The following is a 24247-nucleotide window of genomic DNA, read 5'->3' on the forward strand; positions in this document are numbered from 1 at the left end:
TGCACACACAAATCTCAGTAATATCATTAGGGAGTATTTGCAATATATGAAATTAAATATGAGTATTAATTTTTCAGGACCTAGTTTGTCAAGTGTTGGACAACTTTCTGCTGCAGTTGGCACTGGAATGGCTGCACCTCTGCTTTGAACACATTCTTGCTTTGGGTTAATTACAGAGTAGTCCTGAGTCTGCGGTCCAGGGAAGTGTTGGGAGAAGGACCTGCAACTTTGGTTAAAATTGCAGAGGAACATTTGGTAGCTGTAGTTAAGACAAAATAGCTGTTTGGGATAGGTTGCAGGCACTGTAAAATGTGCATTTACTTATTCTACCTTGAAATGTGGCAGTACTGTGGTAGTGTCAGCACCCAATTTGGGCTCATTTCACCCTCAGCTATCGTCTCTCTCTCCCCTGACCCTCACTCCCTTGCGTTTTTCAAAATCGCCTTTTGCGGCAGATCCTGACTGTCTCTCCCACCTGATTTCAGTGGTGGAACAGACCTTACCTGCCATACAGACCTCGCCGATCTCTCAGGAAGAGACACCCAGAAATTAAAGGACATGTTTGAGGCTGTGAAGCCGAATGCGCCAAATGCTTCAGCGCATATGTGCGAGCAGCCTGTTGTCGCAGTAACTCGTCCGTGGACTGAGAGAAGGTGTGAGAACGGAGCATAAGCTCCCCCGTGCACTGCAAGCCTGGAAGCTGGCCTTGGTAGAAATCCAAGACTGTTGGGTATCACCTTGCTACTATTTGCCTCGCTCAAGTTGTGTTTGTTTGGAGAGATGCTTTACCGTCTCCTCTAGGAAACATTCTGTGCTGTTTATCTGCTTCCACGTACAAATCTGCCTTTGTGGAGAGAAATGTAGGGAAGCTCTTTGCAAGCTTAATTAGGCTACAGTCTGAACTGGTGGGCTGAAGAGCACTTGCAGACATATGGGGTCTGGGTTTTCCTGCGGCTGCTTCCCCACCGTTCAGGGATGTACAGCTGTCTCCTCCCTCTGAAGCAGCTGAGACCTGGGATGCTCTGGCAGTGCCCTGGTTCAGACAGTTACAGGACCCGGAGGTGGGTGCGCTGCAGATACGCCTGCTTTCCGGGGTAGGGCTTCTTGAAGGATGGGCACGTCTTCGGCACCAGGAGACGCAGGGGTGCAGCCACACAGACTGGGAAGGCGCTGACACCGGCTGTGGCCGGCTGGGGCTGTGGAGAGCGTGTTGTGGGGGGCTGGGACCGACTAAGAGCTACGGCTGATCCTGGGTGTGCCATCGCCCTGGCACGAGTATCTTCTTCATCAGAGCTTTCCCTTTGTATCTCACTTCAATTCCTTTGGAAGGATTTGGGAGTCAGTGGTGTCCCGGGAACCGTCTGTTTTGCATGGCAGAGACCTCTCTCCTTACTGCTCCTTGACGGCCCATCTGTTTGTGGCAAGATTTCCAGTTGTTTTCCATCATCATAGCATCTAAATTACTATTACATGAAACCAGGTTAACCGAGTTCCTAGTGGACTTAGTCTTTGACATTGCTGCTTTTTCTGAGAAAAGAAAAACAATTTTAAGGGTGGAATACACCCCCCTCGTATGACGGGGCTGCATTTGGTTACTTCCTGGGTACCTGCGGGTAGCAGTGGAGGTGGTGGAAGTGTTACCACTTCTTCCTGTTGTGGAAAGGCTTTTTGAAGAACGAATTAGGAGTTTGAACGACCTTTTGATCAAGAAATGAGTTTCTTATGTAAGAGATGTTTTGAAATTGAAATAACAATTATTGGGTACTTCAAATTATTTACAAGTCTAATAGTGAGAGCACCTTGCTGGTTGGGCCTGTCCCCTCACTGCCTCTCCTGGTGGCCAGCGTAGATACTCGAAGAGCAGATGGTATAACAACGGGATTTAAAAAAAAAAGGTTAGTATCGCTGTTCCTGAATCATCCATTCCTGTGTTGCGTAAGAGAGGTCAGAAGTATTTTCCAACCTGGTACACCAGAGGCACCGGAGCACATCACCGCTGAAGAAGATGAAGTGTTGGTGCACGTGCTTGGCCCCAAGTGGTCTGAACATGGACCACGTCATCCAGAGTCCAACCTGAGCTTGCCTTCCGTTGGAGAGCAGGGCTGTTTCTGTCCCGGCTGTTTGGGCTCGGGACGGGAGGTTGCAGAAGTCGTTGGCTGTTTCTTTTGGTAGAGGGCACTGTTGTTCTTCACTCGTCTCTGATGCCAACCTCAGGTGATGCAAATGCGGAGGTTGCAGAGGAGGGGGAGGATTGTGGAGGATTTTGGTACCTTAATGAAATACAGCTCCCTAATTTCCTGCAGTGAATTGATCGTCTCCCTCCTGGAGGTCTGCACCAGCCTTTGGGGAGGTTGGCTTGTTTTGTTATGGCACCCATTTCATAACTTTACCTCTGTGTGTCCTGCATGTGAAGGAACAAGTTATCTCTTTGGCCTTCTCTTTTGTTTTCTTGGTACGTTATGGAGTCTGCCTCGACTGACGGTGATCCTCCTCTGGAGAACTTTATCCCAAAGCGAGACTGGGGGGGTATTGAACTAATGGGGGATATAGCCTCATCCACAGGGAGACTGGATGGTGTGTGGAGCAATGGCACGGAGTTGTGGCCCTGCAGCTGAGATGCTGTTGGTGTCCCCTGTGGCCATTTGTGTGAGTTGGGTGTTGTTGGTTGTAGGTGTTTGCATGTAGCACCCACATCCCTTGTTGTAACTTAGTGGTCATTGCTTTTGACAAATACCTTGCTTTTTGAAGAAAGACTGCAGTAGGAGAGGAAGTACGGACAACAGGAAATGAAAAAATTCAGTCAGCTAAACTTCCCAGGGCTGGAAAGGAGAAGCCCTGGCTGAGCAGCAAGCACCAAGTCTGCACACGGTGGCTTTTCTGAGCAGGTTTTTTGAGCTCCTTAGGAGCTCCTAAGGAGACATCTGCCTCAGAGCAGCAGGTTGGGAGTCAAAGCGGTGCAAGCCCAGCCTCAGGAGCTGGAGCACCATCCCGAGAGCCCCTGCGGGAAGGAACGTCTCTCTTACTTTTCCAGCTCTTCGATGTGACGTTGCAGAACGATCAGCGAGAAGATGGACGTGCAAACGCTCCACTGCAGCTGCGCTGGGGAGCAGATCGGCACCTCGGCACTGCGTGACGAGCGCGTGCGCTTGGTGACAAGCTCAGAGGCAGCTTTCTCGGAGGATACCGAGTGACAGCTCGCGTGCTGGGCGCAGCTGGGGAGCACCGCAAGTGCTGCAAGCTGCCCTGCTGTGACTCTGCTTTGCACCTTCTGACCTTAAGTTCAGTCCCCTCCTTTAGTCTGTACGCTTAATGGTCCTGGGGAAAGACTTCAGCATGAACTGAGCTGGAACCCTGCTTGGCCTGCTGGCCACCAAGTCATCGTACGTAACCCAGCCAGCGAGCCCTCAGTGCTCAGACTTCACCCAGGTAGACAGGCAACCTGAAGAAATCTCTGAGCTTGGGACAGGAGGAGCGAGGGAAGCGGGGGAGCAAAAGCATGGAGTGACCAGCATGGATTTACCATGCACGAATCGTGCCTGGCATGCCTGATGGCCTTCTGTGTTGCGATGGCTGGCTCTGTGCACGAGGAGAGGCCCATGGTTGTTGTACGCCTTGGCTTTTTTCAAAGCCTTTGACGCAATCTCCTGTACTATCCTTATAGCCGTTTACTTCCACACTAAGAGTGGTGGTAAGAGTAGATCTGCAGCCTAAAGTAGCTTCCTTGTTAACAGTCAAAGAAATGTGTCTGCTTTTACCACAGTCTCTTGGCTGAAGAGAGATGACTGTTCCCATTTGGCCACTCGTAAGGTGACAATTCCCTGTCAGAACGGGAAATCAGAATTTCCTCATCTGCAGTGAGGAAGCGTGTGTTGAGCTTTCTGCAGCTGACTGCTGTCCCGGCTGGAGTTATGCATGCAGCACATGAACACACGGGAGCATGTGCAGAAAGGGCTGAAGACCTGATGACAATAGAGCTGTAGATTATGGAGCATTGATCGACACGGCCAGCCAGCTGCTGCTGGAAAAGCATGCAAATTCAATCCATCTTCCAAGAGCTCAGATAACCTCTCATCCCCCCTGGGCCTGGTGCACCGTCCAGCCTTCCAAGCAGAGCTGCGCTCCCCTCCGACGTGCATCACTTGTCATGCACGAGGTGGGAACGAGCCCTCTGGCTACTTCTATACCAGCATTGTAAAAATCCTCTTAATTTCTCTTTCACTTTTCTGACTTCCTTCCAAGCCTGATCCTGTCTCCATTGTATTGCTGCCTATGTGAGGCTTCCTCTCTGGCTGTGCTGCCTTTAACCTTGATCCTCTTTGTTTCTCTGAACTTTCCTCCTGTCTTAATTAATCTGCTACTCTGCTGCCAGCTTCCTCCTGCGGTCAGGAATAAAGGTCAATGTTATGAATATCCCAAGGTGCTGCTTAGGTTTTAAAACTAACATCTATTAGATTTGCTGATTTTTCCCCTTCTCAAAGTGGGAATGTAAAACTTTTGACACTAGATTCTTTCCAGATTCGCTTTTCCTTAACATTTCTGATAACAGAACACTTCATACTGTTTTGACCACTCAGCAACAAAACCCATATGTGTATCATGAGTAGGTTAGTGGTCAGGTTTAGGTACTACAAATGTTCTGGGCATGAACTGAACACCCATGTTCCTTAAAGTGATGGGTGTAAGAGTACTGAGGTCAAGCAGGTGTATCAAGGAGCAGTACAAAGTACCAAGGTTTCCCGTGCCAGTTACGTATGAAGCTCTTATCAATGCCTTGGCGCTCTTAGCCCCTTTATCTCACTTGCACCGTGTCTCCAAGGAGTAAGGATGTGGTTGTCCTAAAGCATTCTTAGGCTGACATTTGAGCTGTTCAGAATGCAAGGGAATTTGAAATACAAAAACAAGCAGTTGCTTAAAGTGGTTTCTCCTGGGCTGATTTGTTTAGGTCTGTAAAAGAAAAAAAAAAGTCTGTAGCATGACTTAGTTTAAAAAACAAAAACCACGTCATTGCTATTTGGCCTCCTGCAGAAAGAATTTAGACTCAGCAGAATAGTTTTATTGACGCTACAGAGCATAAAGAACAAGAGACTCCCTGGAGCAAAGATTTGCACTGCTGCTCCTTGTAGCCTGGGAGGAGAGGAGATTCTGGCCCTAGGCTCTAAATGGAGTAATTCTGAATTCTGCATCTCTCTTGTTTCAGCAAAGCACTAGTCTGCACAGGGTGGACTCAGGCTTATGTGTACCTTACTCCAGAATTCTTGAAAGGAGTTAGTCCTTTTTGTTGTCATCTGGACGCTTGACCGCTGGCTGGTTGGTGTTTCAGCTCTGGTATTTCTGCTGGTCTGTTGATGCTATGCAAGTTGCTGTAGTTAGCGTCTTCTGGTCATTTTTGTTTCAGGCCGATTTGTGTTTTAGTAATTTCCGGCACTGTTTGATATTAGCTCACACAATGAGTTAGTATTTCTGTCTTTTTTTTAAGCAACTGTATCATTATTAGTTGCTAATATCTTCTGGTACTCTTCTTTTGTACTGTGCACTTCCCATTGTTTCAGTAGCTCAACAGTCTTAAAAGAAATGGATACAAATCCTTTCTATATCTAGTTCCCTGCTTTTCTCAGTTAACTTTTTCATTTCTTATCTTCTGGAGCTTGCAAGAAGCGTTTGTCCAGCTTCAGGCTGCTGGGCAGCTGGTGAATGGTAGAGGCCTTGCTCTTAATTAGGCGCCCGTCCTCAGAGCTGGCTGCACAGTCTGAATCCCATCGTCTGCGTATGTGAAAAGTGATTCATTGCCCTTGAAGTTTGCTGCAGGAAGCTTTTTGGTTCAGGCAGCTCAAGTTCAAATTAGAGGGGTCCAAGCCTTCAGTAGTGCTTGCCTTGCCATTAGCCACGGGGGGAACCCGGGTAGCAAGGGTGGTCCTGCTGGGGCCGGGTGTCTCACTGTTAAGCGTGGAGCATTGGTTAAGGTCAATTTTCTCTTGGGCAACCTGGGTCTGCTCTGTAACTTTGTAATTGGTTTGTGATACGTGCTCCGAAGGTAAAACACGATCCAGCATTGCTGTTACGTTCCAGGTGACCCATTTGAGTAGCATCAAAATGAGTGACCAAATCAAATTGTTAAATAATCAAGTTCTTACTGGCTTTTACATGTACCTCAAGATCAGTGTCAGCTTTCATGCTGTAACTACAAGAGCCGTCCGCACTCATCCTTTGAACACTTGCCGCTGACTCGGCTTTCTTCTGCTCCTCAGTTACTTGCTCTGTGTTCCAGGACTTACTGAAAATGTTACTCCAGGGACATCATCAGTGAGATCCTTAAAAGATCCTGGCTAAGAACTCTTACCTAGAACTGCTAATTTTAAGGTACTCACCTCTCATAGTTGTTGTTCAGCATCTCCTGTAGTTACCACTGGAATAAGAACTACATAGACAGTAGGCATCATCTTTTCTATGTATGAGGGAAAAAAAGAAGTCTTGCTTAAAGAGTTTAGCCTTAACTGCATTATTTTTCGTTACTGTAATAGATGAGCAACACTGCCGGGATATAAAGACAAGTAAGTCTGATTTCTTTTTCTTTTTTTTAATCTTGCAAATCAGTGAAAACTAGAATAAAGCAATATTTTATTGACTCTTCCTCGTTTTAAAACCTTTTTAGGGGGAAGTCCACTAGATGTCCTACAAGTCTTTGAAGTAGTCAATGACCACTGGGACGAGGATTGATATAGTATACCAGCACTTTCAAAAAGCTGTTAAGTAGGCTTTCTCAAACTCTGCTTTAAAAAAAAAAACTGGTTGAAACATAAGAAGCAAAGGCTAGAAATAAGCAGGCAGGTTCTACAGCAGATGGAGATTGCCAGTGGTGGGCCACAAGACTGTTTCCAGATGAGGAGAGACTGAATTAAAGAGGCAAGTGTGGGGAGATTGTCAGGAGAATACAATGGGAGTCTGAGAAGGTATGGAGAAGTTCGGTGATTTATTGTTCGTCTAAACGTGAGAATTAAGGGACGGTCAATGAAATTAAGCAGCAAGCTTAACTCCACCAAACGAACTATTTCCACACAGCGCACAGTTGTGGATCTCATTGCCACAGTTAGTGCAGATTGAAGGCTCCAAAAGGAGGTGAGGCAAATCCGTGGAGGTTGTGTTCCTTAGGTTTAGTAGAATAATGATTCTGATACTCGTGCTGCTGAGGGGAAAAAATGAAGCCTTTGCTAGCACACTCTTTGTTCAGAGCATCTGCACTGACAACTGCTGTTTGCCAGCATGCAAAGCCTCCCCGAAACCATACTGCTGAAAGGTCTTCCTCCAGAGCCTTCCCATCTGGGAAGTCTTTTAAGTCACTGTGGAGAATGAGAACACCCCAATCTTTGGTGCCAGTCCCAAAGACAGCAGGTCTGGTGCCAAGGACTAAGCCAAAGAACAAGGATCATAACTGTTACAGATCTTTATCAGCACCCTGAGTGAGGAGACCTGATGAAACCTTTCCACTGACTTCCCTCTGCACCATGTTCTTGGCACACAATGGATCAGCAACATGTTATTGATCCTCATCAGGCTTAAGGTTCCCTCTGCACACACTTTTCATATTACTACTCAAGTTGGAGGATGCCATATCATCAGTGCTTTTGTTTCTTGTTGCTGAATCCTAGAGTAATGGCCAATCTTTTGCTAAGCCAGATCTAGAAGAGGTCATTAATGATACCTTTTTGGCCCCTCGGCTGTCATGCTTACAACTGAAGGACCTCTCTCTGTCCATTGCTCTCCTGCTCCTTCTGCAGCAGGAGTGTAATGTTTGAGGATCAGCAGACAGAAACGTGAATGATCCTCCCCAGACTTGCTCTGGTTGTAATGCCTGCACTACTTGCAGTGTCACCATCCCCAGTGGCCACCCATATCTCCAGAATCTCCATTCTCTGTAGCTGGCACCAAGTTCCAAGTTGGTTGTGCTGTCAGTGGGTTTCCTAGCTTGGCAATGAGCTTGTGCAGGGGGACAAATCTCACTTGCCAGCTTCCCCTCTTTACTCTTTGTGATCCCCTCTCTTGGCTGGGTGTTGGGACAGTACTCTTCAAAGAGCAGCTTGTCACAGAGGCGTGATTCCCTCATGGGAAGAGTGCTCTCCATTCTCTGTGGGGTCTACCGAATATCATTTCAAGGCCTCTTCAGCAGGATGTCAGATTTCTTGCATCTTTGCACACTCTGAGCAGTGTGAACATATGTGCTCTTGGATGTCTGTCACCATATAGCTCCTGTTAAAGTGACCCTGTCCATCAGTGAGGTCATAACAGATCTGCTACGGCCATCTGGCACTTCCCTACCCCTGCTAAAGCCTGCACCTCTAAAAATAGACCTAGTACCAGAATCCAAGAAAGAACTTGGATTCCCTTTATGTCCCTTACTTTGACTCTGATGGTTCTGACTACCACTTGAAGGTCTAGTTAAGCGAAGTCTTTAGGCCAGGACTCAAGAAAATTAGATACTGTGGGCAAAAGAGCATACTCCAGAGGCATTCCTATTTTTCCATTTTGCCGGATGACCAGACACACTTCATTTGCAAGGTATGCTACCCTTGGATAGCTTGGCTATGTTGGCATCCACTTACTCTGTGAACTCCAGAAAGGACATGACAGGCTTTGGTTAAAATCCAGCTCATAGCCAGAACTTCAGTGCAGGCTGCCCTGAGTGTTGTGGGCACTAAAATGGCCACAGGCCTGGCCATCATTGTATCTTCAGTGTGATCCTTTTGACTCTGGAGACCTTACTCTCCTAGAAACACCCGATTTTTGGTGTGACTGTTCCTCTCTGTGGTGTCATCTTTCTGTTGAGGACAGATGCAATGCTACATTCATAGGAGGGCTGCAGTTCTGCCCATGTGCACAGGGACAAAGAATTCAGCCTGTTGGCGTGGGTCAACACCGGGCGTGCTTTGGTGAGCTGAATCGTCCGCATGAAAGGTTTCTGCAGGCAGCTTTCCCTGGCAGACGTGGGGACATTGGTTCTGTTTGCAGAGGGCAAGGATGAGAAGCATACATATGACTGAAGTGCTTTTCTCCCGTTAGAGTGCCGCAGCTGGCAGGTGTGGAGATGGTTGTGCATTTGGCATAAAAGGTTTCTGTGTAGTGTACAATGGTGTAAAAGGCAGATGTTGCATCCCCTGGAGGGTAGCTCCTGCCGTACACCTTGGTGAAGAGCTTTGCTCTGTCTTCTCAGTAACCTTCTCATGTGTCCAGGGAGACAGCTGTTATGTCCTCCCGAAGCTGTCTCCTCGGCGCTAGGCAAAGCCCAACGGCCAGCAGGGCCGCCTCGGTCTTACGGCAGGTGGCTCCTCAGTGCTGCAACGGATGAACACCTCTCTCCTCTGCTTCACCGGGCCCAGGTTTACTGGTCTCGGTGAGGATGCTTTTATTCTAGCTTGGTGTTGTTCAAACACGGGAGAAGGAAGCCCCTCTCTGTCGCAGTGCTGTCACATGCAGAACTTCAGGGCTTGTGCGACCCTTGAGCCATGTCACCCTGTTGTGCAGAGTGCTGAAGGCCGAGATGGTAAAAGGATAAAGCAGTGTCAAGCACTGTCATGCCACTTGCTGAACCCTAAAGATCTGGGAAGGTGAGAAAAACACGTGAACGTGTAAACAGAGTGCTGCTCGGTGGCACCTCTGCGTGGTCCCATAGAGACGCTGCAGCTGTGTTACTGGTGGAGTTGCCCTGCTTTCAGAGTGCTCGTCAGTGGGAGGGTAGCCCTCACTGGGAAGCTCTCCACTGAAAATTGGTTCGTATTTCACCTGTGTCGTGAACCATGGAGAAGGAGCGTACCAAGTGCGTGCCGTGCCTGTCCGCTGCTGCCTCTGAGCAGCTTTGCCCAGTTTCTGTTGCTTACAACAGCGGCGTCCCTAGTGATGCCTCTCTACATTCTGCACATAACGTTTCCATCAAAACCAGGTGATATTAATGTTCTTGATAAAGGGCAGCTTCTCTTTGTACTTGTGGATCAAGAGTTGCTGCTGGGAAGCGATAGCGTCCTGTAAAGCTGGGCTGTTTCACGGGCTGGTTCTGTCCTGACATGATAGCAGCTATCACGGGTCCGGACAGGGCATTCACCTTGTCTGTCTGGGTGCACGTGCTGTCATGTCTTAGTTGTCTGATGGGAAGGAAGGCTTTCTACTGCCTCTCGTTATGTGGAGAAGCTGATACGGTCCGTGGTGGGGACGTGGGTATCAGCTTCCCTTGCATTCGACTGGCACCTCACATAACTTGGACTTTGCTAAAGGTGCTTGAAAACAGCTTACATGAAATCAGCAATGAGGTGTGGAGTGAGAAGCAGGAGGGAGAGAGAAATAAGAGGAAAGATTGAAGTTGTGAGGGAGTATGGACAGAGGAGTCACTGAGAACGGGAGGGGGACCTGCACTAGGTTGTCTCAATAAGCATTCTGTCATATATACATATACATATGCGTGTGTGTAAGCCTATATGTACATATGTGTGTGTGTGTATATGTATATCTCCATGGGGATTTGGGGTAAGGGGTGTCTTTTTACGTGCAGACCTTGGATGATACAAGCAGAAATACAGCCAGCTCCAGAGTGGGTGACTATTTCCTGCCTCTTGGCCATAAATTCTCTTCACCGCATACCCCAGATGCATGTGACAGAGTTACCCTAGGAAAATTTATAGCCTGGAAAACTTCACAGACCTAAGGAGATCTGTGAGTGGTTTTTCTGTCAGAGAAGGGTGGTATTTAGCACCTCTCCAGTCAGTCAGAAGTCCTCCTGTCAGCTGTTAGGACTTCTTCTGGGACTTATGTATGCCAGAGACTCATGGGTTGGGTCTATGCAAGGGAACAGCTGTAGGATTTCTTAATGAAGACTTTCAGAAAAAACCTGGAGGTGGGACAGACAGTCTGGGTAAAAGGTACTGGTTTGGGGAGTGTTGGGTGTGGGTGCTGGTCTGTGCACCCCGAGATACGGGTCTGCTGCTGAAGTGACAGAGACTGGGGAAACTGGCCTGAAGAACTTTGGGTCTGGGAGATAAGCAGTGTACTGCCGCTGTCCCTGCTAAGGAGCACTGCGCTGCTTTGGCCGTTCTTTCTTCATCCCTGTGCCCGGAGCCTCATGTCTCATCCGTGAGCAGGTCCTTGCTGTCTGTCCTGCTCCTCTTTGGGCCTCCTGAGGCTCAGGACAGTTGCTCACTGGAAAGCACTAGTATCCTGTGCTGGACCGTAGCTGGTGGCAATGGCAGAGGCTGAGGTGGGCGATCAGGTTGTGACTATCTTCTTGCTGCCTCACGCTTCTGCCTGCTCTTTCCCACGCTCTCCACCCTGTGTCCTTCCCGTGAGGACCCTGAAGCACCGTGGGCAACAGGCCCCCCAAGTTCAGGGTGAAGAGCGGCAGAGGAATCACAAAAGGTGCGTGCTACGTGTGACGGGAGCAAGCGCCAAAGGGACCCAGTGTTCAGGGAAGGGGCTGGGAGGGACGGGAGGGAAACTGTGGGGGACCTCTGCTCTTTCTGGTGCCCTTCTGCATCTCTTTTTTGAGACCTGCAATGCATCCACCTTATTTTTGGGTGCCCAAACTGCATTTGAAACAGTACTTTGGAGCCCATATTACAAAATGGAAACTACTGATCCATTGGTGTCTCACCAGAATGCTACAGCTGGAGTCTGGTGAGTTTGTCTGTGACCCATCTCCACTTCTGAAAAGCTTGGTATGAAGAGCGAAGGCTTCCTGTGTTCCCTGCTGCCCATATGTCCCCAAGACACAGATCTGTTAGTGCAAATCGAGGATGTTATAGAAGCAGAGGGAGATTTTTTTTCCCCAAAAAAGAAAGAAATGGAAAGTGAGGAACTGGAGAAGCCCGACATAAAGGGTTCTGGTTAAGGTTTAGGTAACCTCAATTCTGGCCTTTCTTAACTGTGTTCAAAGCAGGCACCATCTGCTTTGGAGAAATACGCTTGACCTGGAGACTTTGGAGAAATACCACATACCTCACAGGCAGACAGGCAAAACTCTGACCCATTTCTCCCTCGCCGTGCCCGGTGCCGGTCGGTGCTCTCCCCTGCTGCCTCCATCCCTCTGGTTGGCACCACGCTGCCCGACGTGTCTCCGACCTGCCTTTTCCCTGGAGCTGCAAGAGCAGCTCTGGCTTACCCTGCGTGTTCTCAGCACTTGGTTGCAGGGTTGGGGTTCCCTGTAACGGTGGGACAGTAACGTGTTGTGCAGGTGTTCAGAGCAAAAACGCCTGTCCCGTGCTGTGCTGAGGAATTCGGTCCTCTGCGACGTCAACAGAGCCCTGGTCCCCATAACAGGGGGGTGGCCCCCGGGGCTTCGTGTGCCACACGGATGGCTCTGGCTCCTGTCCCTGGAGGGCAGAGCGGTCTGGAGGGGGGTGATGTGTGCCAGGCAGCAGGTGGAGATGTGGCAAAGTAACCCAGGCTGTCAGTACCGACGGTGTTTGCGTGGGTCTTCACGCTTGGGTAGGGTCCCTGTGCTTCCGAGTCCCCCGTTTGCTGTGCGTGGTCTGGGGTCAGGAACCCAAACCGACCTGCGCTGGGTCATGGCTCTGAGGCCTCCTGCTGCCGGCCTTCTGGACAGCAGGGAGATGGTGTTGCTCAGGTCCCCGTCTGTCCTAGCATGGAGGTGTTGGTGCAGGACTGGCAGGCTTTACCCTAGGATTTGGCTGTGGAAACCATTGGCACAAATGATCTTCCCTGGAGGTAACGAGCAACTTGTGGGAGTTCATGATCCTCATAGACTTGTTGTATTTCTATTTAAAAAAAAAACCCAAACAAAACAACAAACCAGAATAAAAAAAATCCATACTGGGATTGTGGTGGTGTCCCCCCTCCCCTGGTGCTCCAGAGGAGGCGTGGGCCTCTCCCGAGGGACGTGTCCTGCTGATGAGTTCATTGAGGTGGCATCTCCAGCATGAGCAGTTTGCTCCAGGAGTTGCATCTGGTGCTTCCCCCGGTGCGTTGTGGCCTCCGAGGAGGCTGCGGGCAAGGACTGCCCGCCCCGAGCACCTCGCTGCTGCACTGGAGGAAGGCGAAGTCCGACAGAGCCGTCCCCGAGGGCTTAGGGCTCAGTCAGAAAGACTACAGCTGCCTGGATGGCACTTCTAGAAGTACCTTTGTTGCAGAAATGTGGATAAATCCACATGGAATAGCTGTGGAGACCTTCTGCTGAACATAACCTCCTAGGTCCTGCTCTGCTACGTTTGGCAGTTCAGCGCTGTGGCTTGAACTGATCTCCTCATTCCTCTCAGGCTGACGGCCCGGCCGTTAAGTCCCCGTGAGAGGTAATGCACAGATGCTGCTCTCTGACTCATAGTTATTTGAGAGTAGACTTTCATTTTATTTGCATTTTTTCAGTTACAGAGAAGCTAAAAACTCTAACAAGCATAACTGTATTGCAAATATAACTCATAAAGGGCAAGAGGGACTAATACAATTATCTCCTCTGCGCATTCGTGTAACGCAGGCCAACGTTTCACCAGATGGATCACACCTTGTGTGTAAATTGTTGTATGAAACTAAGAATGATACAGCAAAGCTTCTAAAAGCATTCACTCAGAGAAAAGTTGTATTTGAACTTCATAGGATAAAGATCAGTCATGGGGAAAGCATAAATTAGTTAACCATTCTGCATAAAATACAGTAATACCACAAATCACTAAGCAAATACATTCTTGGGCTTTTCTCTGTTTTCAGTTAGCGGATCCAGGTGCCGCAGGGACATGAATCAGTTCATTCTCCTGGCAGCCCTGTGAGAAGGGGAAGAGTCATACTTCAAGGGTTTCCTTGCTTTCTTGCATTTGAAATAAGGCTCCTGGCTGCGGCAGGCAGACCCCTGCCGAAACGGGACCCGCTGCTGCCCCGGGAGCACCGGCCGGTGGTCGCCGCAGCTGGCGACAGAGGCGATGCACTCCAGCGTCTTACCTGCTCCGGCTCCTTCTCTGTGCGGGGGAGCATTGGGCTCCTCCCTGGTCTCGGGCACTGCGTGTCCTTTCCCCCCTCAGCATGGTTCAGCATCTCTTCTTCTGAAATAATTCCCTTTTTCTTCATCACCAGCGCTCTGAGGCTGCCCCAGCCAGATTGGCTGCCTGGCACAGAGCCTGGAAGAGGCTTTAATTGTGGTGGCATCTGCTCATCAGCCTACTCCGAGTCAGGTGCTCGAGAGCACGGTTTGGGACACGTGGGTGAAATCCACCATGGGCAGCAGCGCTCCGTCTGCCCGCGGCAGGGTGGGGAGCCAGGGGGCTGCAGCGTCTCACTGGCTCCGGGGCTGAGACGCTGCTTCTTGGACGTGCTGTGGCACCGCAGCTCTCCCACCAAAGCCCTCCCGGCTTTGGAGGGTTCTGCTCCCTTGGTCCTGGCGCTGGCTGTACCCGCAGAGCAGCACAGCTCTCCCTCGGCACTGAGAACAGCGTCAGCCAGGCTGGTGGTCCAGCTGCTGCAAGATGAGACTGCCCACCACTTCTCCTCACTGAGAGCCTCAGCTGAATATGGTGTCTCTTCCAGGGCGATGAGACAGTTCAAAAAGCAATGAATCAGTACTCCCGTAAGGGATTGCTGAAACCGAGACAGGGCGTCTGCGCGCCGCCTCCGTGGGTGTGTTGGCACAAGAAGTGTCCATGTTCTTGAGAAGGCAAAATACAGACCCCAGCCTTCCCTGTCACTGAGACCGCATCTCTGACTTGCATGTTACTGCTTTTAGTTGGCATTTCAACTTAGAAGGTAGTATCTATTTTAAACCCTCTTTCTCGACTAGCACAGAGCCTAACGGGTATCTCTCTTCCTCGATTCCTTATCCCTGATGGCTCCATGGTTTGCTGTGTCCTTGACCTCTCAGGTGGTCTGATGTACCTCTTGGGTGATAACCGTAACGTCCCTGCTGCTGTATCAAATGACTGAAGAGATCAGTTTCCAGAAACTGACTTGTCATTCCTCACCCAGTGCTGCGGTGCAGGCGTCTGCGTTGCGCTGGCCCGAAGGGCGTGCAGCCGGTGACCATCGGGGAAGGTGCTTGTTGGGGCGTGCTGGCTGCAAGGTCCAGTCCTTTGTTTGGCTGCTGTGGGGTGCTTCTGCCTGTTAACCTCTGAGAATGCCTGCTGATTAGGTGCTGCTTATGATGCAGGAGCAGTTGGTCCAAAATAGATGATGAAAGAGAAATTGCTGCCAGTAATTAGAGGTGCATAAATCGTGCATTTAATAAGATTAAATTGAATTAAATTAAATTCTAAATAGTGTTTAGAAATATAATTCCAACATTCTGTAGAAACAAAAAGGTATATTTTCACATTCCAAAAGAGTTACTTTTTCTGTTTGCAACCCAGTGTTGGTGCCTGAGAGGAGGGAGGATGGGGACAACCCAGGTGCTGGAGGATGCACGGGAACGGCACCCAAGCTTCTTGTCAGTCTGCCCTGGCGCAGCAAGGCTCTCTGTCCGGTCAGTTTGCGTGAGTGCTGCTTCTCTCCCAGAACCTTTTCTCTGGCATGTCCAGTCTGCTCTTGGCCTGCCATGGGGTGCTAATATTCCTGTATTTTTATCTAATGTGTTAGGCAGACTTACCGAGAAGGAATCGCCTTTTAAAAACTTCACAGAAGCGCTTTACAGGCGGTGTACAGAGCAGCTTGAGCACAGCCTGCACCCATCCACGTGCTCCCCCTGGTTTCCAGGCCGCAGTTTTCCAGTGTTTTGTATTCCCTGCTTCCCTGCTTGTGCCTGTCCTTTGTGGGCTGCCTGTGCTGCTGCGTGTGTCTGGATGAGCCCCTGCCACCCCGTGGGCACAGCCCGTCGCACTGGGCTGCCCTGGCGTCCTCTTGCTCCCTCTTCTCTAAATATAGAGCCTCCCTCTCCACACCTATCTGCAAGTGATTTGCTCTTCTCCATCCATCAGCCTCAGTGCCTGGTGCCTCCGTGATGGCTCCATTAAACACGCGCTCGGCAGCAGCTATATTTAGGAGTCAGGAAGAGAATGAGCCTTTGGGCTGCGGACAGCCCATAAATCCAGCTCCCATCACCAAATCACCATTCTTTTATCTGGAATGAGATCGATAGAGGTGTTTGCAGATGAGGTACAAGTGTCCATGCATGTGTGGAGGGAGGCAGGGGATGAAGAGGAGGAGGCAGAGCAGGGTGGAGAAGAGGCAGGAGAAGGGACTGAAGCATGGGCGCATGGGGCCGGGAGAAGCGGGACGTCCTAAAGGCAGAGGCGAGGCAGGAGGAGGGGGTGCCTGTCTGAGCAGGGTTTGCTGTGCCGCAGCAGCAGCATGCTCCCTCCCTTGCAGTGGTCTAAGGGGACTGTGGCTAGTCTCTCCCTGAAGAGAGTCTTCGCGTGCCTTGAGGCGGAGAGGGTGGATGTGCTCACCATCGCTGCCGTGACCTGCTCGGGCTATGCCGTGCAGCGCCTCCACGGGAGTCCGCCTTCCTTCCCTCTCCCACCGCCCCCCTCCCATTTTTCGTACATCTGTGTCAAGTTGTAAAGAGTTGTGGGTGCCAACTTGTTCACAGGCACAACACACAAGACTTATCCTGATGTTTTAGGTATATTTTAGGCCTCTGCTGTCTTGCCTCGTTCCTCAGTGGAAAGCGTTGCGGGATCCCAGCTGTGCGCATGGCGTGCAGGCAAAACCGGAGCCGGAGGTTGCTCCCTGCTGCCGTTGTCTGGGCGCTCCCGCAGCAGCGGGGAAGGAGCCGGTGTGCGGTGCGGGGAGGTCCCCGAGAGCACATCAGCGCCTCTTGAGAGCACGTGGTGCCCGCTCTTCCTTATGGCCGCAGCGTGCGTTGGTTGTGCTGCGGGGGGTAGAGTCCGGTATCCCTGCCTGACGGAGCTGGGAACGCTCTGCCTCTGTGGAGGATGGGGAGCAAGGTGAGAAGCTGCCTCAGATGATCCAGGTGAAAGGGTTATCTCCTTTAACTCTTTACAGCGTGTTGCTGTGCTGATCAGTCCTTAACATCTCCATTTCTTGGTGTAGCGTGTCTTTTTGCCAGTAAGATTAATTCCTTGGTTCTTTGAGACAGTTTTTCCCAGGACCGCAGGGACGGGGCTCGGTGGACGACCACCTAATCGGAAGATTCACGGGGAGCCATCAGCCCCCCTTGTATCATCAGGCTCCAAGAAATCTTCTTCCAGATTAGGTAAACACATTAGGCGATGGACGGTGGCGAGGCTGGAATAGCACGTTGGATCACCAGGGGCTGCTCCCTGCACAGTGATGTCCCTTAAATGCTCCGAAGCCGTGGCACTGCGAGGGCTGGGCTGCACCTCACCTAGCACGCGGCATCCTCCTCCTCGCTGTCTGCGTGGCCTTGCTGGGGGGTTGCTGTGCACTTGCTTCTTTTTGGGGGGGACTGCCAGAGCACCTGCGTTGATCTCGGTGATGCTGCATGTCCCGTGCCTTGGGGTCTCACCATTTTGATCACGTGCCCCTTAGTAAAAAAAAAAAAGTTTGAGCACACATCCCTGTACGCATACATTTACTTATGAATTATATACCTGCACTACTCTGCTAAGATACTATGTGCACTGTAAAGCGCATGCAAAAATAGAAACTAAAAAATAGTGAGATAGAGGTAGAATAAACACCATTTAAAAAATATTTTAAAATTTTATTAACAGTACCAAAAAAAGTTTTCTTCCTGCGCCCCAGTGGATTGTCTGCACGCCCCACTTCAGAGACCACTGCCGTAGGAGGCTGTCTGACGTGGCAGGAAGGAGAGCCAGAACCACGTGGCATGGGGCATTGCCACGTGGCATGGGGGGACCAAGGGCCAGGAGGCTAGGGCTGTTCTTCAGCTCTTCTGAGAAAGAAAGGAAAAAGCTAAATAAATTAAAAAAAACCTAAAACCCACAAACCAAACAAAAACAAACATGCAAGAGGAGCAGAAAAACAGGAATTGGAGCCGGGGGGGAAGCAAAGCTGTGTTTTCAATAGTATAAACAAGTACCATTTTTGGTGATTTTATTTCTAAACTTTGGTAAAGTTAATTGTTCTTTCAACCTTGCCAACAGCAAGCATGTTTTGCATGTGAAATGGAGGTGCATGCTGAGCGTGAGGTTCCCCAAGAGCAGGACATCGGTGCTGAAGTACGTACCTTGTGCCCCGTGCAGAGGCCCCTTTGGGATCGGAGAGGCTACAGCCCAGTCTCTGGAAACGGTGTCCGGCAGTGGAGGGACACGTGAGAGGCAGGACAGCGTGTTGGTGGGGTGACAGGGCTGCTGCTGCTGCCTCGAGGGCTGTCGTCTGTCCCCAGGGTGGGAAACCGGTGGTGTGGCTGCTGTGGCAGCACTTCCCTCTGCGAGCAGCAATGGTTTCACGTGACCGTGAGACCAGGATGAAAGGTTTGAAAGTGCATCCTGTCCTGAGTGTAAAACAAAGTTTGTTGGATCGACAGTAAAAACTGCCCCTCTGCTTTTGCAGCCCCTTCCCACCGGCTGCTGCCATTCTGAATTCCAACGCAGGTAAAAACAAATATTTATTTTGCGTTGTTACTGCTTTGGGTGCAACCAGTTTGTATCCCTACTGGAGAAAAAAGGCGAGTCTCATCTATACTTTGCTCTTTATTTCCCCTCTTGCTCATCCCCTTTATTCATTCCTTCTATCTGACTGCCCTAGTTAGCGTGCTTAAAGACCTGCTGAATTTAAATCAGACCAACAGCCTACCTGGTGGTGTAGCCAGGAGCGCAGTGAGCAGCACCGAGGGCTTCATGAGAAAGTGCTGACAAAGTAGAGGAGTGGAGTTACCTGGTTGTTTGGAATCCCTTCACCCTGGGATGGATGAGTAGCCATGGATGAGTTGGTTTGGTGGAACGTATTCAGTTGGGTTTGTGCAAGGACCCAGTTGCTTTCTGAAGGATGAGTCTTACGGACTAATCCTGGGTCGTGCAATAAATTCCTTTTTCGGTAGTGTGATGCAAATTCCTTCTGTGTTAGGAGAATGGTAGCTTAAATTCTTTTCCATCTCCCTGTCGTGTCTCCTCTTAAGCCATTAGCTGCAGATCGCGTTTTGGATGTCTGCAGTGGCACCTCTGTACGCTTAGTCATGAGTCAGGCTGCCTTCCTTCAGCATCCACCAGCCTGGAGGTCCTGGCATCTGTTTTGTTGTTGCACAGATCAGGCTGGCAGGTTCTCTGGCTTTTTCACACTTCTGAGGCAGGCGAGTAGACTCCTGAGCTGTTACACCCTAAAGGGGAGATCTGGTCCAACAAGTATGGCCCAAAAAGCCTGCTGCCCTGACTTTGGCCAAAGGGCTGTTGAGGACGGTGCCAGGGTTAGTAGAAGAGCAGTAACAGAAGTCTCTCTGGGTTCCCGGCTTTCCTTCCTCGTAGCTCCCGTGACCACCAGGTGAGGAGGAAGGCTAACCAGGACTATTACCATCTCTTCTGTGGGAACTGCATCGCTCTGCCTTGAGACATGGCCAGACACAAGGGGAAGGAATCTGGCTGCTGCCCTGGGACGTGGAGTGTGCGTTTGCCTTCCTGGCGCTGATTCTCCTCTCTGGCTCTGCTTCGGAGTCTTTGTGAAATTTGATGACTTGATGTGGTTTAGAAGTTCTAGTGAAGAGATCTTACCGTCACAGAAGCTGTTTGTGTGCGTATGGGATTGTACACAAGCATGCATGGGACTGATCACATTGACATATGTCTGCACACAGATTATTACTTGTTTATTAATAAATGCTTGCATGAAAGCAGGATTCACTCTGTTTGTTTACATGTAGGGGAAGCAGAGACAACGGAGAAGTGTTCCTCTAACTCTCAGGTTTGTGATGTGTCTTTTTTTCTTGTAGAAACCAGAGAAGACAGGACAAAGCGTCTCTTCCGACATTATACTGTGGGCTCTTACGACAATTTCACCTCTCACAGGTAAGCATCAGCATCTTTGCTTTGTGATTACGAGGAGATTCATTGCCATGGAAAAAGTATCTCCTTTTCCTGACAGAGCAGTATACATTGTTTTAATTTCATGGGAAGGAAACTTTTCTGGTGGTTTTGGTCAATTCAGTTGTAGTCTAAATTGTTAGTCTAAATTATAGTTGAATAAAAGGTTGAAGCTGCCGGGCAGTCTGACTCATGTCTCAGTTGAGGAACAAACGTTCTGGAGACCTTTTGGTGCGCTCCAGGAACTGAAGAACATGTGTTGGATGCAGATGCAGAGTTATAGGTTTGTTCTGGAGGGAAGAAGGGGCAGATGCTGTTGTGCAGGGGGTGGCATGGAGACAGCTGTCGCTCTGGCCTGTCGGCAGTGCTGAGCGCGCTGCCTGGACGACAGAGCGAACACCACCAGCGCTGTCCCGGTACCTGGCGACCGAGCAGACTCGCCTCGGCATGGAGACTGACCTTTGAGAGGGTGGTCAAACTCGACAGGGAAGCAGTCGTGAAAGCAGGGGTGTGTTGCTGGTTTGTGGCCTTGAGCGCGTGTGGCTGGTGGACCTGTTCGTGGAGGCTGGGCTGTTGGAGTGGGTCCGCTGGTTGGATTCAGGAATATGCTTTTGGCACTGGGTTTCTGTGTTTGAGAGATGAATGTAGGGTTACTCTGTGGAATACAATCTCTGCTCGCAGTCAGGCTTTAGTGCTCTTAAAAACTCTTGGTCATTAAAGTAATTGGATGGGCATTATTGCTTCTGACGTGACAGGAGCAAATTGTGAGAATTCATTACACAAAAACTAACTTATCCTGATGGAGCTTGCCAACAAAGCAGTGAATGTGTTCTGGTTTACTGAGCTTCTTGTCCCAAATCTGTCTCCGTGGGTCTGAGCACTTTTTACTCAAAGTTATATGTGTAACTTGTTTTGATTTTCAAAAATCCTGTGACATGCTTCTTCAGGGCTGTTTATATTCTTAACTGATCATGGGGCAAAAGAGAAAATGCTGCTATGACTCAGAAAACAGTAAAGAAATAAAACAGAGGAGGAAGACGGTCCGTTTCCACCATGGCCAAATGCTACAGGGAACCCCCAGAAGGTCTGTGCTGGGGTCACTGGTTGCTCTTGGTCTTAAAGGGCAGGAAATCGGTCAAAATTTGCAGATGAGTCAAAATTACATTCCTTAAGCAAAAGAAGAGTAGGTGGATGGGATTGCATCAAGCTGCGTTGATAAACAGTGTGATATTAAAATAAATTTATTTTGGCACATGCAAGATAACACGCACCAGAAGAAACCCTGTGAGGTACTCTTGCCCAGTAAAGATTGTTCAGCTCTTCGTAATTGCTTAGGAATAAAGATCTGACATCACTGTGGCATCACAGTGAAAATATCGTGTTTAGCACTGAGGCATTCAAAAAAACAGACAAAAGAGTAGGTCACAAAATACAACTAAAGCAGTTGTGAAGGAGGGTCACTGGTGACACTGGGTACTGGGTGGTCAAACAGCAGCTGAACACCAACACAGAAAAACAAGAAGTAATGCATATGGGGAAAAAAAACAGTAATAGTATTTCATATTCAGTGAAGGTGTTAGACTGACTTCTGCTCAGGAACAAGATTTGGGGCTTACTTTGATTCCAGTCCAAACCTGGAAAAAAAACCTGAATTTTTGGAATTGTTAGGAAAGGAAAAAACAACAAAACGGAAAACCTAATTATTAATATCTTTGTATAAATCTGTACTATACCAACATCTTGAAACCTGCATGCAGTTTTGGTCTTTCAGACTTAAAAAGTAATACTTTAAAAGTTGGCAAAGAAAACTAACAGGTGCTCAAAACTGTGAAACATCTTCCATAAGAGGTGAGACTAAATAGACTGAAACTCTCAAGCTTGGAAAATGATGCTGACGGAGAAGGGTCCATAAATGAGTGATATGGAAAAGGTGAACCAGAGGTAGTTGATCTTTGTCTCTTCCTGTGCAAGAACATGAGGTACTGAATGAAACAAGTTTGTGGTTCTTCATCAAACGTACAATTAACCTGTGTGACTCCTTGTTAAGTGACACTCTGAGGGCTAAAAACTGACAGGGGTTCAGAAAGCAGCGGGACAAATCTGAGGAAGAAAAATCATTTGCAGGCTTCTGAGTATGAAGAGACCAGCTCCGACTCAGGGACTCGCTTGTCATCCAGCAGCAGAGGTCAGGAGCGCGTGGTGGGGAGCATTGCTGTCTTCTCACTCTGCTCTTCTTTCCTCGTCGTGTTCCCGTTATCAGCCGATGCTGGGAAGTCAGGAGGATGGCTGGCCTGACCCAGTATGGCTCCTGCTGTGAGCTGTGGGTGAGGTGGGCTTTTCTCTGAAGCCCAAAGCAAGGTTTCCAGCCCTACAGGGAGCAGATTTCAAGGCATGGCCTTCTCCCTGATATCTTCTGTAGCTGCTGAAATGGCTCTGTGGTCAGGCACCTGGTCAACAGTGGTCCTGTTCCTGGGCTCTGAACTCTTCCCTCCATGATGGAGAAAGCCTGGGCGTCTGACCTGAATGTCTCAAGAGCAGACTTCAGCCTCTTCAGAGATCATGGCAGAAGCCCATGGGGTACCATCCTGGAGAGAAGAAGCGTCCAAGAGAGCTAGTTGATATTCCAGGACAAGGTCCTCCAAGCTCAGGAATGGCCCGTCCTGACAAGTAGGAAGTTGGGCAGTGGCAGCAGGAGGCCTGCGGGGCTGCACAGGGCTAAACTCAGACACAAGAAGGAAGTGTACAAGGGGTGGAAGCAGGGAGAAGTGACCTGGGAGGCACATGGAGACACTGCCCAGTCCTGTGGGGATGGGGTTAGGAAAGCCAAAGCCCACCTGCGGTTGAATCTGGTGAGGGATGCGAAGGGAAATGGGAAAGGATTCTGCAAGTGACATCAGCAGCAAAGGGAAGATGAGAGAAACCATGGGTCCACTGCTGAATGGGGCAGGGACCCTAATGACAAAGGTCAAGGAGAAGGCTGAGATACTAAATGCCTTCTTTGCCTCAGTCTTTGCTGGTAAGACCAGCCTTCAGCAATCCCTGGCCCCTCAGACCAGAGGGGAAGTCTGGAGCAAGGAGGACTTGCCCCAGGTAGAGGAGGATCAGGTTAGGGAACATTTGAACAAACTGGACATGGACGAGTCCATGGGCCTGATGAGATGCACCCATGAGTGCTGAGGGAGCTGGCCGATGGCTTTGCCAGGCCACTCTCCATCATCTTTGAAAGGTCGTGGTGGTCAGGAGAGGTTTTTGATGACTGGAAAAAAGCAAATGCCACTCCTGTCTTCAGGAAGGGCAAGGAGGAGAGTGTGGGGAACCCCAGGCTGGTCAGTCTCACCTTGACCCCTGGGAAGGTGATGGAGCAACTAACCCTGGAAACCATTTCCAAACACATGAAGGGGAAGGTGGTGATGGGGAGTAGCCAGCCTGGATTTGTGAAGGGGAAATCCTGCTTAAGCATGCTGATCGCCGTCTGCAGTGAGGTGACTAGCTTGTTGGGTGAGGGGAGAGCAGTGGATGTTGTTTGTCTTGGCTTCAGTAAGGCTTTTGACAGTTTCTCGTGTAAGGCCCTCATAGATGAACTGACAAAGTATGGTTACATAGGTGGAGAGTGAGGTGGATTGAAAACTGTCCGAATGACTGGGCCCAGAGGGTTGTGACCAGTGGTACAAAGTCTGGTTGGAGGCCAGTCATTAGTGGGGTACCCCAGGAGTCAATACTGGGGCCAGTACTGTTCGACATCTTCATTAGTGACCTGGACACTGGGGCAGAGCGCACCCTCAGCAAGTTTGCAGGCAGTACAAAACTGGGAGGAGTGGCTGATACACCAGATGGATGTGCTGCCACCCAGAGGGACCTGGGCAGGCTGGAGAAACAGGCAGAGAGGAACCTCATGAAGTTCAGCCAAGGGAAATGGAAAGTCCTGCATCTGGGGAGCCTCCAACTGTGGAGATACTGGAAACCTGACTGGCCATGTTCCTGGGCATGCTGCTCGAGCGAGTAGGTTGGACTATCTGATCTCAAGAGTCCCCTTCCAACCTCACCAGTTCTGTGAGTTTCCCGACCAGCAGATGTAGACTGATGCAGCTTTTAAGCCCTCGTGTCGAGCTGCATCTCCACAGGCATTTGGATAGTTATTTCCAGAATCGCACATTATGTGGTGCATGCTCCCAGAATCCCTTGCCAGCTCGGCCCCCTTGTTCAGACCCTTTCCTTCAAGCCAGTTTATTTTCCATGTAAGGCAAAACAAAAACCCTACTTAGAGAAAGGTGCTTGCCCTATGGTCTGTGGGTCATGTGTTGCTGCAGAGGAGCCAGTCTTGGCTCTGGCTTGTTCCTGTTTTCCCTCTAATCTGAGGGAAATCCCCTCCACTGCCATATGCG

At 49.7% G+C, this 24247-nt stretch overlaps 1 protein-coding gene across 5 annotated transcripts in view; it reads left to right on the forward strand.

Moving 5' to 3' along the window:
* SHANK3 (SH3 and multiple ankyrin repeat domains 3) overlaps nt 1-24247 on the forward strand; it is a 372580-nt gene that overhangs the window by 225217 nt on the left and 123116 nt on the right. For all 5 annotated transcript variants that reach the window (XM_072856101.1, XM_072856081.1, XM_072856107.1 and 2 more), the window contains exon 14: nt 19775-19850. In XM_072856101.1, coding sequence (XP_072712202.1) covers nt 19775-19850 — 76 coding nt within the window. The remainder of the gene's footprint in view (nt 1-19774; nt 19851-24247) is intronic.

The sequence above is a fragment of the Ciconia boyciana genome, chromosome 1 (assembly GCF_034638445.1).
Source record: "Ciconia boyciana chromosome 1, ASM3463844v1, whole genome shotgun sequence".
Classification (NCBI taxonomy): Eukaryota; Metazoa; Chordata; class Aves; order Ciconiiformes; family Ciconiidae; genus Ciconia; species Ciconia boyciana.